Source organism: Suricata suricatta, chromosome 1 (genome assembly GCF_006229205.1).
Source record: "Suricata suricatta isolate VVHF042 chromosome 1, meerkat_22Aug2017_6uvM2_HiC, whole genome shotgun sequence".
Classification (NCBI taxonomy): Eukaryota; Metazoa; Chordata; class Mammalia; order Carnivora; family Herpestidae; genus Suricata; species Suricata suricatta.
The window spans coordinates 107,082,870-107,102,390 of NC_043700.1; the positions used below are offsets into that span (position 1 = coordinate 107,082,870).

At 41.3% G+C, this 19,521-nt stretch overlaps 1 protein-coding gene across 1 annotated transcript in view; it reads right to left on the reverse strand.

The window, feature by feature from the left end:
• MCUB (mitochondrial calcium uniporter dominant negative beta subunit) overlaps positions 1 to 18,494 on the reverse strand; it is a 107,962-nt gene extending 89,468 nt beyond the window's left edge. Inside the window, exons 1-2 of the mRNA XM_029951327.1 lie at positions 18,421 to 18,494; positions 5,936 to 6,239 (exon numbers count right to left, since the gene is read on the reverse strand). Of these exons, the coding sequence (XP_029807187.1) occupies positions 5,936 to 6,239; positions 18,421 to 18,494 (378 nt within the window). The remainder of the gene's footprint in view (positions 1 to 5,935; positions 6,240 to 18,420) is intronic.
• Between the last annotated feature and the right edge of the window lie 1,027 nt (positions 18,495 to 19,521).

A 19,521-nucleotide genomic window follows, 5' to 3' on the forward strand; every position in this document is an offset into this window, starting at 1 on the left:
ACTTGCAGAAATAAGTTATCAGACTATAAGATGTCACCACAAATATCCTCCAGCAAGAGCTTAGAGAGCCAATGCTGTTGATCGGTTAGCAGACATTTTCTAAAACGATGTTTTTTCAGGTTTATGGTCACATTACTGTCACTCTAATAAAAATGTACACTTGTTTTCCAGCTGCATTACTGGTGGAAAGAGCAGTTATTCATCCAACACCTCTTAAAATCCTCTCTTCAAATATCCCAATCAGCTTACTGGGGAAACTCATACCAAAAACAAACAAAATACTTAACAACAGACAGCCACACATATGAACACACACAAACACACATACAGAGTCAGAAAAAGAAAAAGAATTTGTCAAAAAGAATTTCTTCCTTCCTCCAACCAGGTTCAGGACATTTATTATTTACTGTTATGCCTAAGAGGTTAAAAATAATCTAACTCATCTCTAAGTCCCAGAAATGTGATCTGAGCAATACATTCATTATATAAGCATTCCTGCTACAAAATAATTGAGAGTTCATTACTACTTATGACCACAGCAGTTTTGCAAACCAAACCATCTCAATCCAGTAAATATCAAAAGACCCTCAGATAGAACAACCTTCAGGAAGACTTTTACCTCCCTAAAGTCGGCCACAATAATAGTCTGTGCACTAATTCATTTGTTGATAGGAGGTTTAATACTTCATGTCACTTTTTGTTTCCGCTCATAGGCTATAGACATTTCCACTCAGGCTCTGTCTCTTGTCTCTCTTTTCATAGTTCCCTATTTCTTGCCCTCAAATGTATTCAGAGAAATTCTCTTCACTAGACTTTGCTTATGGTACAGATTTCATACAGCATTTCTCACCAATATTGTGAATCATAGACAGAAATCTGATTATCCTCCAAAACAGCTGCTGAAAGTCTGTACTGCCAGGCTGTTTCCTTTAAAATTAACCTGTATCTAAGGTAAAAATCAGGTTCAATCAAGTAATACCATTTATGAGGTAACAAAATAGGAAACTGTCAGAATAAGATTTTATAGGTGTTGGTAGTTGACCCAAACTATATTTTAAGTCAGGTGAGGGCAGTGGAGGTAGGAAGGAAGTTAAGATTTAGGACAGATGAGTGTACTATGAAGAAAAACAGGCGAGATAAACAACTTCAGTACTCCATTTAAGAGAGAACCATACATGCAACTATATATCAATTAAAAAGAGTAAGAAAACCACATCTAAGAATTCGATTCTTACAGCAACTGGATTCAATACAATCAATATTTATTGAGCACTTTCTAGGGGTAAAGCACATTGGAGAGACTGTGTGAACCAGACACAGGTCTGCCACATTTCCACGATTAACTACTTAAAATATATTTGTTCAAACACCAAGAGCAGATTTTTAAAATTTCTTAAAAACTTACTCGTCACATTTTCCCATTAAAAGATAATTTCAGAAAAAAATGGGTGAGGATGTGAATGAAGGAAAAAGCAAAGGTAGAGACCATGAAACCGTGAGTGTGATAAATATGTAAAATGCTTATCATTTCACATTTGTTCGAAGGTGGGTTGAAAATCTGACCCTACACTTGCTGGCAGCCAGTGCATAGGGAGAACAGCACTGACTACAGTCATTTCACTGCCAAAACCCTGCACCTGCGCAGGAGAAACCAACAATTCCAATACTACAACCAGATAGCAACTTCTTCCGCGGGGCCTTTTAAATGGCACCTTTTAACTGACACTACCATGTTTCACAGGGCTGTTTCTTAAAAGGTATGCTAATATGGGGCACTTGGGATGCTTAAGCATTCTACCTCAGCTCAAGTCATGATCTCCAGGTTCATCAGTTTGAGCTCCACATTCAGCTCTGGGCTGACAGGGCCTGGGGCCTGCTTCCAATTCTGTCTCCTTCTCTCTTGGTCCCTCCCCCAACCAGGCTGCCCCTCCCCCAGCCAGGCTCACTTGCTCTCTCTCTCTCTCTCTCTCTCTTAAACAAACTTAAAAAAATTTCTTTTTAATTAAAAAGAGATATGCTACTGTGGAAAATTCAGCAAAAACATTTGGGTAAGGGATCCCATACCATACACTCAAAACATACAGCTCAGAGAACAGAGACCTGGTATTGGATTTTTAAAAAACAGAGAAATTAATATTGTGGTAAATTAAATGAGAATTTAAAAAAGATACTTCTAGAATATGGCCGAATACTAACAATTGGTTTATAGCCTGTAGGTTAGTTCAAGAGCTCTATTACAAAATGGCTCTAATGCTAAATACTCTTGAATAAGCAATATTTCACAGATGAAAACACTGGTAATGACAGAATGAGGTAACAGAGTGAGACAATTTACTCTGACATGCTTACCCCATCAAATAATTTCACTTCCTTTTTAAAGGGAAAACAAGTTATTGCAAACACTAGGTAAAACTGCCACTCTACAGACTGCCTAATATCATAACAGAGGACTGTTCAACCAAGACAACCATTCTGACATTGACAATATTTTACTCAACACTATATTTATAGCCCCTGGTAAAAATCACAAATGGCAACTTTAAAAAACTGCAAGAGCTTTGGGGACCAATTAGATAAATCCCCTTGTTTTGAAAAGGGAGTACCACAGGCCCAAAGAGATCAGATGATCTGACCAAGTTCAGGAGCTCACGTGTGGCAAGGCTAGGTGGGCATGAAGTTCCAACTGCCTTACACCAACTAAAGGAGCTGCTCATTCCTCTTCTAAGCCCTGCACACACTTAGCTTACGCAGCTATTGGATCAATCAGTACTTGCCTCAGGTTTTCTACCATGGTTTCACAAGGGCCTCATTCAACAAATATTTGTCTGCCAAGATAAAACATGATTCTCTAGCTTAGAGTTTGCCATAAAATAACATTCCCACTGTTAAACTGCAATAAATAGCAGTATCTAAAATCAAAACAAAAAACTGAGCACTAATACCTAAATGCTGGAAAGATGATTATGTGTAATATTTAACAAACTGGTCTAGAATGACTTTCCCCCAATGTCTTCTACAGTGTAAGTACAATCTCCAACATACAACCAACTGGTCTCCTCGGGAGAGGGCTCCGAAGCCAGTGTGACAGAATACACTGCACTAATTACAAACACAAGAGGCAGAATGGAAGAAAGTATCAAATGAGAATGACTTCAATTTAAACGGTGGAAAATGAAAAGTTGGTGGTGGGACTTAAACATACATTGCTTTGTTTCTAAATGTTAAAAAAAAATACACCCAAACTTCTCTGAAAGCACACTTGATTTGTTTTAAGTTTTAAACACAGCTTGTGCAGGGACTCAAATGCTACAGTCGGAGCCTGAAATCTTACCAGGGAGTTTCTCAAACTAAGCAGCAGAAAACCCAAATTAAGAAAGGCGCAATTCGGTAAGGGCTTTCTCTTTAGAGATAATTCGCCAGGTGCTAGAAGCACTCAAAGCTGCCTCGCGGGGAACAGAAAAGCCAGCAGGAGCCATGGATTGCCCTGACAACCAATCAGCCAGAGCCTACTGACAAGCAGAGATGCTGACACCGGAACGTGACCATGGACACCAGAGCATGCCTTGGCTAAAGGTAACACAACACGCTCTGGCGCTCTCATGCTTCACATTGAATGTGTTCTTAAACAATTCTGGTATACTAAGCACATCCATGTTAACAAACTTTTTTCCATCCACAAAATACTGGCAGACAAGGATGAGAAATGTCTATTTTCCAAAATTACTAAATCCTCCTCTAAAACACACTCATACTTCCAGAAAAGGCCAAATATAACTGGGAAAGCTAACTTAAGATACTACTATCAAGACAAATCCTTGCAAGCTAGGATTTTCTGAGCTACTGGGTTGCAAAAATCACTTTTGTTTTTTCCTGTTTTCATAGACTCCAGAGGTCTGAATGTTTGTGGCAAAAATATATAAAATACTTGTCTTTAGCCACAAGACATTTCATACCAAATGGGGCGACCACAAAGCAGTGAGACTTCAGAACGAAAAACGCACCTACAGCCAATTAATCTGATTTGCAGAAAATGGTTTAGTGGTCCTAGCTAAAACTCCAAGTGGTCAGGATATTTCTGTCAGTTCCTTTAGAGTACGATTTCAAAAAGGCATGTAAAGAAGTAAACTCGCAGGCTTGTCTTTCTTCAAACTTACTTTCAAACAAGTAAAATGGAAGCATTTCCACATTTAAAGTTAAGTAAATTGACTTAATAGCATGGACAGGCAAGACTTAAAACACCTGCCAATTAGAAACCAGCAAATAAAAGGTTTCTTAGGATGATTACCTAGTGGCAAAGTACTAACCACTGCTTCCCTATATTAAGTCTCATACGCCCCACTGTGTCATTCTTTTAAAGGGCACCCACATTCCTGCTGGGGCAGGCAGTGGCACCTGGTGGGAATGGCATCAGGTGGGAAATGTGGAGAAGGGGGTTTAGAGACGATCACTGGAGAAAGGGCAGCCAGTCTTGGGCTCTGTAAAAATTCCACTCAAAATGTTAGATGGATTTAATAGAAAAGCAAATTAATCCTTTATGTTTAAAGAGTGGAACAGAGTTTGCCGGAACTCTGAGCCTGAGTGGCTCAGTCGGTTAAGTGTTGGCTCTGGATCCGGTCAGGATACCAGGGTTCATGGGTTCCAGCCCCAGTCGGGCTCTCCACTGACAGCGGGGAGCCTGCCTGGGGCTCTCCCTCCCTCCCTCCCTCAAAAATAAACTTAAAAAATAAAGGATGGTATAGCGAAGGGGGTTCCTTGTGTTGGGTTGTTTCACTGTTCGGTATATCTTTGACTGTAAAGTGCAGCACTTTCTAACACAGTAGAATTTCACAAAGTGGAAAACCCTCTCTCCAATTTATAGTGAAGACCATTTTACATTTTAAAGAGTTTGCACCTTTTCTGAGGTGTTAGTAACAAAATGCCCTTCTCCGTTCTCTTTCAAACACGCAGGGGAGGAATTTTAAAATGCATTTAAATATTTCCTCCAGCATTCAAAACTCTGAAGCCCTGAAATAGTTGGAGAAGAAAAAAAACAGGAAGTGAAAGTGACAAGATAATGGCAGGGCTTTTTTTTTCTCTGGCTTTCTTTCAAACTGCACAGCTAAAATGTTTTTCTTACAATCTGAAAGTAACCAAATTGGGGGGGAGGGGGGTGAGAACTAAAACTCTGAGACGCGATCCCCAATCACACACACCTGGAAGCCTCTTGCTAATGGGCTGTGTTTCCTCATCAGGCTCAGTTACGGGTCGTGTCAGGCTCCATCCCCATCCGATTACACGCAGCATCCCCCCCGGTCTTTTCCAGGGCACATCCCCTCCCTTCCCTCGCCTCCAAGCAACCGTTCCACAGAGGCCACAAAACAACTGTGTCAGGCCCGCTGTTACCCACCGACACACACTCATGATTCACCCGTGTGTCGGAATAAAACGCGAGTTTTTCTTTCCCCTTTAGAAGGGAGGGACTGGCGGTTTCCAGACTGGAAATTTCACTTTCCTACGACAATGCACGCCCGGGGGGCAATCACTCCGCTCGATCCTTTTCCTATAGCCCCCCTCGGCACCGACTACCGAGCCCGCGGCAAAGTAACTGAAAACTTAACTCCTAAACGCGGTTTGGCCGCGAGGAAACCGCCTCCCCGGAGATATTGGTGCTCCCCCGGCCGCCGCCCAGTGGCCGAGGTGCTGCGCCTCCTCTCCGCCCCCGCCTCGCCTTCCCCTGGCGACTAGGCGTGACGGTGGCTGGACACCTCAGCACCCACGTCTGCGGCCCGGACGCCCACTTGCCGGGGTCCCCACGCGCGGAGCCGGAGGGCCGGCCAAACGCAGAGAACTTGCAGGCCGCCCGCTCGGCTTTCGCTCCCGCCCAAGTTGCGCTACGCAAACTTTTCCAGCCGCCCTCTCCCCACCCCCACGCCCCCGGAGCCGGGCTCCGTCTCACCAGAGGCGTCGGCGTTAGTGACGGCGGACGCACTCGGCCCGGGGGTCTGAGGGTCGGCAGCAGCCGTGCTCGCCGCGGCCAGGGGCCCCTCAGGAGCATCATCCTGCCCCGGCGCGGACTCCCGCGCGTCAGCCGGCCATCGTCAGCCGCTGGCAGCGAGCGCTCTCGCGGCGCGCAGCCCGCCGCGCGCCTCCCGCGGGCCTCCGCCTCCCAGCGCCGGGCGGGGGGCGGGCTAAGGAGAGGGTGTGTCCCGCTTCCCGAGGCTCTCGAACCGCCCCGGGGCCGCGCCGGGCAGTTTTCTGCCCTCCGACCGAAAAAAAGTGGGTGGGAGGGAGGACGGGCGCTAGTGGTCCGCCGTCCCCCACCTTAGATTTGGAGGGGCACAGCGCCAGTGCGTGGTCGGCCTCTCTTTTTCCCCGCAGAAGACCCTTCTGGAATGAACGAGAGCAGGCGGTCACACTTTGGGAGCTGTTGCTTTCAACGCTTGCTGTTAATTCTGGGTACTTAGCCTCTCGATTCCCCCCCACCCGGGCAGGGAGGCGCCAGGGTGAGGGGAAGAAAGCGTCTGGGATCTGGAGAGAGGCAGGGTTCCTTTGGAAGTTAATCTCAAGGACTGAGTGGGAAAGGGGGAGGGAAGCAGGTCGCCAAGGTTCCGACTCGTACTTGGCTCCAAGGCTGGTGCTAAGGGCTGTGATGGCCGGGGAGCTCCAATTAGAGGGTCAGCTCAAGGCCCACTTCTGCCGGATGTTTACTGTTCTCTAGAGGGTGGCCCACCTGCAGCTCTTTGGGACCATCTCTACCAAGGGAGAATTGGCTTCTCTTTTCAATCACGTTTTTAATAGAACTAAGGAACCGGAACGTAGGCTTCCCAGTAAGTGGGAAATGTAATGTTTTGTCTTGGAGACTTTCTGTTTAAAAAAACAAACAGCATTTCAGAGCAACCTAATCCAAGCTCTCAGCATGGATTACTTACTTACAATAGAGTTCTTAGATAAAATACAGGATATCCAGTTAACTTTGAATTTCAAATACACAACACATAATTTAAGTATGTCCCAAATACTGCATAGCTCACATTCTCTAAAGAAAAACGAAATATTTGGGATATACTTAGATTAAATTATTTATCTTTAATTCAAACTTAATTGAGCATTCTGTGTCTTAATTTGCTAAGTCTGCAAGAGGCTTGAGGCAATGAATAAAAGCTGCCAAACAATGCGACAATATTATCTCCTGATAATGATCTTTCTCATTGAAAAAAAGGGAGGTTTCTATGATAGAAAAAACTTTGCCACTATTAAAGCCTAATTTGTATGTGTTAACAAGCATCTGTGTTTCAAAATACAATTGTCTGGGGCACCTGGGTGGCTCAGTCGGTTAAGCCCCCGACTTCAGCTCAGGTCATGATCTCACAGTTCGTTGGTTGGAGCCCCCTGTCGGGCTCTGTGCTGACAGCTAGCTCAGAGCCAGGAGCCTGCTTCAGATTCTGTGTCTCCCTCTCTCTCTGACCCTCCCCTGATCTCACTCTCTCTCTGTCTCTCAAAAATAAAAAGCATTAAAAAATTTAAAAATTAAAAAAAAAATACAATTGTCCTGGACAGATAGTGATACATGAAACATTAAGTCCACGTGGGAAGGTAATTTACCTGAGTTCTTTCCTGGTGTTCCAAATGAAAAAAAAAAAAGGTAATTTTAGCAATTGTGAATACTACTGCAATGAACAGGGGAGTGCAGGTATCTTTTTGTAATATTGATTTCATTTCCTTCAAATACATACCCAGTAATGGGATTTGCTGGGTCCATGGTAGTTCTATTTTTAATTTTTCAACACCCTCCATTATATTTTCCATAATAGTTGTACCAATTTACATCCCTGCCAATAGTGAACAAGGGTTCCCTTTTTACTAATAGCCGAGATATGGAAACAACCTAAGTGTCTATGGAGGAACGAATGAATAAAGACAATGTGATATATAATTATGTATCTACTATATATGCTCTATTACATATTATATATAATATGCTACTATTAAATATATAATGGAATATTATTCGACCATAAAGAAGGAAATCCTGCCACTTGTACCATTATGGATGAATCTGGAGGACATTATGCTAAGTGAAACAAGTCAAAGACATATATACCCTCATGTATATGTGGAATCTAAAAGAGTCATTCTCACAGAATTAGAGGATGAAACAGTGGTTACCAGGGGCTGGGAGATGGGGAAAACAAGGAGCTATTGGTCAAAGAGTACAAACTTTCAGTTATAAGAGAGGTTCTGGGGACCTAATGTACAACAGCATAATGACCATAGCTAATCATACTATATTGTGTGCTTGAAATTTGCTAAGAGAATAGATCTTAACTTACCACAACAAAAAAAGGAACTATGTGAGGTAACAGATGTGTTAATTAACTTGATTGTGATACTCATTCACAATGCATGCATATATCAAGCCATTGCATTATACACTTTAAATAGAGACATTTTTTATTTGTCAATTATATCTCAATAGAGCTGGGGGGGAAAGGAAATAAAAAGGAAGAAAAGTTTAATTGGGGGGAAAATGGAGAAGAGGAGGAGAAAATGTCTATTTTGGAGCACAGACTCTGCCTGTACACATCATTGTAATACTTTATTCCCAATAGTATTTTGGCTACATTCCCTTAAATTTTCTTTTTTTTTTTTTTAAGTTTATTTATTTTGAGAGTAAGAGCATGTGCTGGGGAGGAGCAGAGAGAGAGGGTCAGAGAGAGAATCCCAAGCTGACAGTACAGAGCCCCACATGGGGCTTGATCCCACAAACCCATGAGATCATGAACTGAGCAGAAATCAAGAGTCAGAACCCCACAAAACTGAGCCAACCAGGCACCCGTTCCTTTTATTAAATTTTTGCAGCACAAAAATTTTGTAATACTTTATACAGAGATAATAGAAGAGATGACTGTCTTTATCTCTAGCATGTTCATTTGTTTTTTTTTAATGTTTTATTTACTTTTGATACAGAGAGAGACAGAGCATGAGAAGGGGAGAGGCAGAGAGAGAGAAGGAGACACAGAACAGGAAGCAGGCTCCAGGCTCTGAGCTAGCTGGCAGCACAGAGCCTGACGCGGGGCTCGAACCCACGAACGTGAAATCTGACCTGAGCCGAAGTCGGAGGCTTAACTGACTGAGCCACCCAGGTGCCCCTGTTCATTTGTTTTGTATCCCTGATAGATTAGAAAAGTGTTGTTAAGCATTACAACTCACTATTGGTAATGTCATGTTAGTTCTTAGGAATGTTCTTCCATTTGGGGAAACTTCCATCAAGTGTTTTTCATGTATGAGCTGTAATAATTCATTAGAAGAATATTCCACAGTGCAGCTTCTGGGTCCATTGATTTCAAACATCATCTTTCACTAGCCACGGACTTCCGGTAACTTGGTATGACAGGACACGTTCATACTGCAGTACAATCTCTGGTTCTGTGCTTTTGGGTCACAACACAGTGTAAGTTGGCCCAGTAGATGATAGGAGTATTCTTGGAAGTCATTTCTACATGGGTGTGGCTAGCAATTATCTAGTAAACCTGAAAATGACTGTAGGCCACATAAAAATGTCCCACTAAATCCAAACTAAATATGTCTCCAACTTGACTTACTTTTTGCTGGATCTTGAAAATGGCCATAATTACTCAGGCACAAGACACAAGAGAATGAGTGATAGAGAATTGGTTGGGGGAAAAAGAGCTAGTGGTCTTGATTTCAGTTAAAATATCTCACTTTCGAGGCACCTGGGTGGCTCAGTCAGTTAAGTGTCCAACTTTGGTTCAGGTCATGATCTCACTGTTTGTGGGTCCAAGCCCTACATCAGTCTCTGAACTGATAATGCAGAGCCTGCTTGGGATTCTCTCTTTCTTCCTCTCTCTCTCTCTCTCTCTCTCTCTCTCTCTCTGCCCTTCCCTGATTCATGCTTTCTCTCTCTTTCACTATAAAGAAAATGAAACTTAAAAAAAATCTTTTAGAAAAATTACAAAAACTTATCACCAAGTGAACACATTGCTAGAGCCCCCAACCCCACTGCAAGTTCTTGGAAGAGGCTTATGCAAGTAAAGAGCCCTGAAACTTTAAAGTTTATTTTTATTTATTTGGAGGGAGAGAGAATGTACACATGTGCCCATGTGTGCACATGAGAAGGGGAGGCGAAGAGAGAGAATCCCAGGCAGGCTCTGCACTATCAGCATGCAGCCTGATATGGGGCCCGAACTGCAATAATATGGCCGAGCAGAGATCAAAAGTCAGAGATTTAACCAACTGAGCCACTCAGGCGCTCCTGAAACTTTAAACTGAATCAACTTTGCTGGCACCCAAGTCCTCAATAAATGCTGTTATTATAACTGTAATATAATACTTAGCGCCTGCCTATTTTGTAGCATTTATCACACTATTTGCACTTACGTCTGGTTCTTCAGCTAGATTATAAATGCAGGAGTAGGTACTTGGTTTTATTAATCTTTGTGTGAGAGTGCCTAGTGCACTTAAAAAACTCTGCCAACAATGAATGAATGAAATTATGCTAATGAAAGGAAGAGATATTGCAATAACAACTTAAAACAGATGTGACTGAGTAAAAGTCAAGGAGCTATGTTAGGAAAACATTATGTAGAGATAGGAAGTACTTATGTCAAGTGCTTCAGGGCAAGAAACAAAGACCTGAGAACTAAAGAGAAATGCAAGATTACAGGAAGGGTCTTAAAAACTGTTGTAATTCCACTTGTATAAGATGTCCAGAAGAGGCAAATCTAAAGAGACAGAGAGTAAATTAGCAGTTGCCTAGGACTGGCAGTGGAATTGGGAGTGATGTAAATGAACATGAGGAATCGTTCTGGGGTGATGAAAATGTTCTAAATTGGATTGTGGTGATTGTTGGGTAAGTCTATAAATTTGCCAAAAATCTTTTGTACACTTTAAATGAATGACATTACGGCATGTAAATCATACTTCGATAAAGCTGTTTAAATTAGTAGTTTTTTATGAAGAGGGAGATCAGAGATTCCCATTTGAAAAGGATGTAATAATATCTAAGTAGCATAGAACTAGCTCCCATTAGGTAATTGTTCCCTCTGAGATTCCCATACATTGTAGGGAAGTTTCTTGTGCACCAAAGAGATCTATGTGTGCTGAGCCGCTGTGTGGACAGAGCCACCGCAGTAAGCCCTTTCCATCAGCAGTGTCCAGAAGTTCTCTCCCAGCTGTGTCCGTAGTCAGGGGTGCCTGGGTGGAGTAACGAACTCCCCAAGTTACTGGAAATACATGATTAGTCTCCCATTCAAGTACTAACCAGGCCCGACCCTGCTTAGCTTCAGAGATCGGATGAGAGCAGGTGCATTCAGGGTGGTATGGCTACAGACTGGACCAGAAATACATGGTTAGTAAAAAGAAATGATGTTGGCAATGAATGGACAGAATTTCTGGTCTGTGGAATATTCTTCCAATTATTACACAGATCATATATGAGAAACACTTGATGGAAATTTCCCCAAATTTAAGAACAATCCTAAGAATTAACATGACATTACCAATGGTGAGTTGTAATGCTTAAAGACACTTTTCTAAACTATCAGCGATATAAAACAGATCAACATGCTCAAGAAAAGAATTATCTTTTCTAGTCTCTCTATAGAAAGTATTACAGAATTGTTGTGCTGTGAAAATTTAATTAAATTAAAGGGAATGTAGCCAAAATCCTGTTGGGAGAAGGTATTATAGTTGATGTGTAGGGGCAACACATTTTTTTAAATGTTTTTCTTTGAGGGGTTTGTGCTTTTAAAAAATGTATTACTTATGACTTATTTATTCACTCTATTCATTACCATCCTAAGTTTGTATTCCTAACTTTTTATTATTTTTCTTAAAGAAGGACTTCCAAATTATATAAGCTTTATGCTCCACGAAAGCTGAATGAGCCTCTGAGGATCAAGCATAAGCACGTTGTATTCTCTTGTCTAATCAGTACAAAAACCTAATGGGATTAGGATTATTAGCTCACCATTACACATGAAAAAACTGAAGCTTGGTAGGTTAACTATTTTACCTAAGGTAATATAGTCAGAATTCAAGTGTGGAATTATACATCTATGACCCCAAGATTTTTGGACTCAAAACCCTAATATAATCTTGCCTATCCTTTTTGACATCACCTAACACTTGACTTTTCCATAACCACAGCCAGGAATAGGGTGAGGTGAATTGTCGATGAGCAGAGTCAAATTCTGTCTTTATTTAAAATTTTGATATTCTGTTCATTGGGGACTTTTTCAATAATTTTTATTTTAAAAAATATTGCATTAAACAACCAACACCACAAAAATACATACAATTATAAGAGAATATTACGAAAGACTATATGCTAAAAAAACTGGACAACCTAGAAGAAATGGATAAATTCCTAAAAGAGCAAGAAATAGAAAACTTGAACAGACCAATAACCAACAAAAAAATTGAATCGATAATCAAAAAACTCCCAGGGTGCCTGGGTGGCTCAGTCAACCGGCTAAGTATCCAACTCTTGATTTCAACTCAGGTCATGATCTCACAGTTTGTGGGTTCAAGCCCCACACTGGGCTCTATGCTGACAACACAAAGCCTGCTTAGGATTCTCTATCACCCACCCTCTCCCTCTGCCCCTCCCTCACTCTCCCTTAAAAATATATAAAACATTAAAAAAATATCTCCCAATAGACAAAAGTCCAGGACCAAATGGCTTCACTAGCAAATTCTACCATTTATATAATTTCTTTTTTTTTAATTTTTTTAATGTTTTATTTATTTTTGATACCGAGAGAGACAGAGCATGAGAGGGGGAGGGGCAGAGAGAGAAGGAGACTCAGAACCGGAAGCAGGCTCCAGGCTCTGAGCTAGCTGTCAGCACAGAGCCTGACACGGGGCTTGAACCCACGAACGTGAGATCTGACCTGAGCCGAAGTCAGAGGACTAACTGACTGAGCCACACAGGTGCCCCCATTTATTTAATTTCTTAAATGTTTCTCTATTTGAGAGAGAGAGAGAGAATCCCAAGCTTGATCCCACACGGGGCTTGATACCACAAACGTGAGATCATGACCTGAGTTGAAATCAAGAGCTGGACGCTTAATGGACTGAGGTACCCAGGTGCCCCAAATTCCACTGAACATTTAAAGAAGCGTTAATGCCTATTCTTCCCAAACTCCTCCAGAAAAATAAAATAGGAAGGAAAACTTCCAAATTCATTCTGTGAGACCATGAACCTTGATATTAAGACCAGATAAAGACACCACTAAGGAAGAAAGTTACATAGAAACAAAAATTCTCAACTACTAGCAAACTGAATCCAACAATACATTTAAAAAACCACTATCACCAAGTCAGATTTATTCCTGGGTTTCAAGTGTGGTTCAGGGGCGCCTGGGTGGCTCAGTTGGTTAAGCGTCCGGCCTCAGCTCAGGTCATGATCTCACGGTTCTTGGGTTCGAGCCCTGCGTCAGGCTCTGTGCTGACAGCTCAGAGCCTGGAGCCTGCTTCGGATTCTGTGTCTCCCTCTCTCTCTGACCCTCCCCTGCTCGTGCTGTCTCGGTCTCTCAAAAAAAAAAAAAAATCAAGTGTGGTTCAATATTTGCAAATCACTCAGTGTCATACATCACATTAATAAAAGAAAGGATAAGAACCATATGATCATTTCAATAGAGGCAAAAAAAAAAATTGACAAAGCATCCATTCATGATAAAAACTCTCTACAAACGTTTAGAGGAAACACCTCAACATAATAAAGGCCAATGAAAAACCCTCAGCTTATATCATTCCCATTGGGGAAAACCTGAGAGCTTTTCCTCTATAAAACAAGGATATACAGTCGTACCACTTTCATTCAACACAGTACTGGAAGTCCTAGCCATAGCAATCAGACAACAAAAAGAAATAAAGGGCATCCAAATCAGCAAGAAAGAAGTAAAACTTTCCCTATTTGCAGATGACAGGAAACTATGTATAGAAAACTCAAAAGACTCTCCCAAAAAACTGCTACAACTGATAAATGAATTCACAGGATACAAAATCAATGTAGAGAAATCTCTTACATTTCTATACACCAATGAAGAACCAGCAGAAAGAGAAATTAAGGAATCAATCCCATTTACAATTGTACTGAAAAGAATAAGATACCTAGGAATAAACCTAACCAAAAGAAGAAAGAGTTGTACTCTGAAAACTATAAACACTGTTGAAAGAAATTGAAGATGATACAAAGAAATGGAAAGATATTCCATGCTCATGGGTTAGAAGAACAAATTTTGTTAAAATGTCATATTACCCAAAGCAATCCACATATTCAATACAACCCCTATCAAAATAGCAAATGTATTTTTCACAGAGCTAGAACAAACAATCCTAAAATTTGTATAGAACCACAAATGACCCCGAATAGCCAAAGCAATCTTGAGAAAGAAAAGCAAAGCTGGAAGCATCACAATTCTGGACTTCAAGTTACATTACCAAGCTGTAGTAATCAAAACAGTATGGTAATGGCAGAAAAATAAGCATGGAAATCAAAGGAACAGAATAGGAAACCCAGAAACTCATTCATAATTATATGGTCAATTAATCTTTGACAATGGAGGAAATAACCTCCAATGGGAAAAAGACAGTCTCTAACAAATGGTATTGGGGAAACTGGACCAATTTCTTTTTTTTTTCAACCTTTTAAAAAGTTTGTTTATTTTTGAGAGAGAGAGAGAGGGAGGGAGGGAGGGAGGGAGGGAGAGAAAGCAAGTGGGGAAGGGGCAGAGAGAGAGAGAAAGAGAGAGACAGAGAATCCAAACCAGACTCTGGACTGTCAACACAGAGCCCAATGTGGGGCTCAAAAAACCATGAGATCATGACCTAAGTGGAAACCAAGAGTTGGACACTTAACCAGTGGAACCACCCATGTGCACCCGGACGACTTATACATAGACAAAATAAATCCAAAATGGATTAAAGATATACAAGTGATGTTTTTAAAATCCTAGAAGAAAACACAGGTAGAAACTTCTTCAACATTGGCTACAGCAACTTCTTTCTAGATATGTCTCCTGAGGCAAGGGAAACAAAGGCAAAAATAAACTTTTGAGACTACATCACAATAAAAAAATGTTTCTGCACAGCAAAGGAAGCAATCAACAAAACTAAAAGGCAACCTATGGAATGGGGAAGATATTTGCAAATGATATATCTGATAAAGAGTTATTATCCAAAATATATAAAGAACTTTAATACTCAACAGCCAAAAAATGAAGAATAATCCAATTTAAAAAATGGGCAGAAGACATGAATAGACATTTTCCAGAGAAGACATCCAGATGGCCAAGAGACCCATAAAAAGATGCTCAACATCACACATCATCAGAGGAATACGAATCAAAACTACAATGAGATACCACCTCACACCTTTCAGAATGGCTAAAATAAAACACACAAGAAACAAGAATTTCTCAAAAAGTTAAAAGCAGAACTACCCTAAAATTCAGCAATTGCACTACTGGGTATTTACCCAAAGAATACAAAAATGTTAAATCAAAGGGATACATGCAGCCTGATGTTTATAGCAACCTTATCTACAGCAGCCAAATTATGGAAACAGCCCAGGTGTCCATTGACTGATGCGTGGATAAAGATGTGGTACATATACAATGAATGTTATTCAGCCATCAAAAAGAATGAAATCTTTCCATTTGCATTGACGTGAATGAAGTTAGAGAGTATTATGGTAAACGAAATAAGTCAAAGAAAGACAAATACCATATGATTTTACTCATATGTGGAATTTAAGAAACAAAACAAAGGAGCAAAAGAGGAAAGAAAAGAGAGAAAGGCTGGGTGCCTAGGTGGCTCAGTTGGTTAAGTATTTTGATTAGGTCATGATCTCACTGTTCATGGATTTGATCCCCGTGTTGGGCTCTGTGCTGACCATTTCAGAGCCCAGAGCCTATTTTGGATTCTGTGTCTCCCTCTCTCTCTGCTCCTTCCCAACTTGCACTGTCTCTCTGTCTCTCCTTCAAAAATAAACATTAACAAAAATTAAAAAGAGAAAAGAGAGAAAGGCAAACCAAGAAATAGACTGACTCTTAACTAAAGAAAACAAACCAATGGTTACCAGAGATATATGTGATGGGGATTAGGGAGTGCACTTGTCATAATGAGCATCAGGTGATAGATGGAAGTGTTGAATCACTATGTTGTATGTCTGAAACTAATATAACACTGTACGTTAACTAAAAAAAAAAATTACATTAGGGGCACCTGAGTGGCTCAAATGGTCAAGCAGTTGGTTCATGACTTTAACTCAAACTATGATCTCACGGTGCTGACAATGTAGAGCCTACTTGGGATTCTCTCTCCCTCTCTCTCTCCTCCCCTGCTCATGTGCTCTGTTTCTCTCTCTCTCAAAATAAATAAATTTTAAAAATTACAAAAATTACATTAAAATATTATCTTAATGACTTAGGTTTTAGTGCCCTTTTAAATTTTGAGCCCTTGTCTTAGCCCTGTGTCATATTCCTAATTAGGATTTCAACGTTTAGATTTGTACTCCTGGGGCGCCTGGCTCAGTCGGTTAAGCGTCCGGCTTCGGCTCAGGTCATGATCTCACGGTTTGTGTGTTCGAGTCCCGCGTCAGGCTCTGTGCTGATGGCTAGCTCGGAGCCTGGAGCCTGCTTCAGATTCTGTATCTCCCTCTCTCTCTCCAACCCTCCCCTGCTCGCACTGTCTCTCTCTGTTTCTCAAAATTAAATAAAAAAAAAAAAAACATAAAAAATTTAGACTTGTACTCCTAACGTATACTAAAGCTGGTCAATGACTCTTACACAAGCTGCTCTTGCAGACACTACTTCCTTGTGTCCATCTTCCATTTGCAGAACTCAGTTTTTCAGATAAGCCAACCAATAATGATATCATCTACTGTTAGTACTGCTTGTCTGCCACTGGCAAAGAGTCTAGCCCCAGTCAAGGTGAAAGGAAAGTTTGTTTACAAAAAAAGCTTTTTGTCACCTGGTCTTGTAGAATCATCTGAATTGAACAACCACTCATAGATCCTCTGCAGATGCCAGCAATACTGGATTGTAGAATGGACAGGCAGAATGGTTGAGGGATCCCTTCAGATAGCTTACTTGGAGGCTCCCCTCTGATTGAATTCTAGAGAAGAATATTCCCTTTTCCTTATTCTGCCTCCAGGCTATAGGTCTTCATTTTTATTATTTATGTATTTATTTATTCATTCATTCAGTGTGTGTGTGTGTTGGTGCGCATGCATTTGTTGGAGCAGAGTGAGTGGGGGGAGGCCGAAGGAGATGGGGAGGGGGAATCTTAAGCAGGTTCCATGCTGGGCCTGGGGTCGACCTCACAACAGTGAGATCACAACATGAGCTGAAATCAAGAGGCACTTAAGGGACTGAGCTACCCAAAGGCCCCTAAGGCCTTCATTTGTAACAATTAGAGTCATAAAGGACTTTGTACCCAAATTAGAATACATATTTTCAAACGCTTTTGGATGACTCATAATATAATGATCATATATAGGTCTCAAAAGAGTTCTCAAAGAATTTTTTAAACCTGATAACAAAATGCTATGTTTATGAAGTTAGAAATTAAGAAAAAGACAAAGCATCACCACCATTGGAATTTAAATATCACAAATAGTCCTGGATTAAATAGAAAATAAGTGAAAATTGAGAACTATTTTAAAAGTGACTAGAAATGAAAGCACTTAATATTAAAACTTCACTACTCAGAAAATTGCATGGTCTTAAATGCATCTATCAGAAAAAAAACAGACATGTTTGAAAATAAACTAAGCTTACAATCCAAGAAGCTAGAAAAACAGCAGTAAAAATAAACCCAAAGGTTTGATAAGACCAGTGAATTCTCATTGCCATACTTGTTTTACCATGGAATGGGTTGTTTGATCAGAAGCAATATCATGGAGGTCTCATGGTAATGATGGAGGCATTCTGGAAGCCCATAGATGGTGGTGTTGGCAGGAACACTGCAGGTAGGGCAGGCAAAGTCATACCCAGATTATGTCTATTCCATTGGTGACACATTGCTCCATGATGGAAAGGTCCAGTGTAATCAGTCTGCTAGTGGGTAGCTGCCTTGTTTCCCAAGGAATGATGCCACATTGAGAAATCAAAGTAGGTCTGGGCTGAGAACAGGTTAGGAATACAGTAGTGGTAGCCATTTCAGCCTTGGTGAGGAGACATCCATAATATTTAGCCCATGCATAGCTTCTATTCTTGCAGATACAACAACTTTGTACATAGGCCATTGAGCCAAATACTGGGGGAGCGAAGGAAAAAGGCTAACTTCACAGATGGTCACTTTGTCCCCCTGACTGAGGTGGACAATTTTTGCTGCAGATGCCCTTTGTCGTACTTTCATTTAGAATACAGACATCATCTCGCTGTGTCCATTTTATGAAATCTGTCCACGTACCGGTTTCTCCAAACCTCTTTGTCATTCATTTCCAATCTTGTTCCTTCCAAGTCCCCTACCATGTAAGTAGCCATTAGCTACTGCCTGGGTAGCTGAACAGATCTACATCTCTTGGGCATTTTAGTCTAGACACATGTACAGCTTGTATTCTTTCCAGAAAGAGGATTTCCATTCACCACTAGACTAATGCTGTAGCAGTCCAGTTGGTGTCGGGCTCTGCCTGCCCTACTTGTTCTTCCTTAGGTAACTGGCCATAGGGAAATACCAGGCCATAGACGTGAAGTGAGGGGAAGGCAGCTGCCCGAATCGTCTGAGCCACCTGCTCATGCAGCTTACCTCAGGACCAGCCGGGCCCAATATCTTATACAGTTTTCATTTAACAGAGGACCACAATTGGGCCTGCTGAGTCTTATTGGCCTATTGATAAGCTCACATCACAAGAGCACTTGGTATTTTCTAGTAGTCAGTCCAGCAGCAATCTAGGAGATGTTCTCAAAAAGAAAGAAGTTTTGTTTTTGTTTTCCAGAAAATACGGGTGCTCCCAATCCCTCGAGACCTTGTATATGCCATTTGTATTTGCCAGACACTTCAACTGATCTGCTAGGTCAGTGCAGCCCGAGAGGCAGAGCGGGTTGCACTGTGGCCTGACTTGGTGTGGAGCGGGCTCTTGCTCTGACTGCACTGCAGATGGGCAGCCAGATAGGCGACCTGGGGGATGGGTCGGAGCAGCAGCTGAAATGGAGGATAGGTAGTTTCTAAGATCTGAAAAAGCCACAAGCATCGTACATTGTGGTGTGGAAGGTGACACAAGGAACGGTAACTTATCTTTCCTTTTGGAGGGAATCTTGCAACAAGCTCTGGACCATGGGACCTGTGGGAACTTCCGAGGTGGTGCTCTCCTGGCTTTCCATGGGGCTTGTGTCCACCTTCTGGCACTATCCCCATTGTCTCTCTCAGACTTTCCTTCCATTTCTATCTAGCATTGTGTAGTAGGTTTCTTCTTTTATCTCAAAGAGACTGTTTCTTTACTTTTGTTTCCAGGTTTTCATTTTCTCTCTTAGAATTATTTAAAATTGATTCAACATTTACTGAATGTCTATG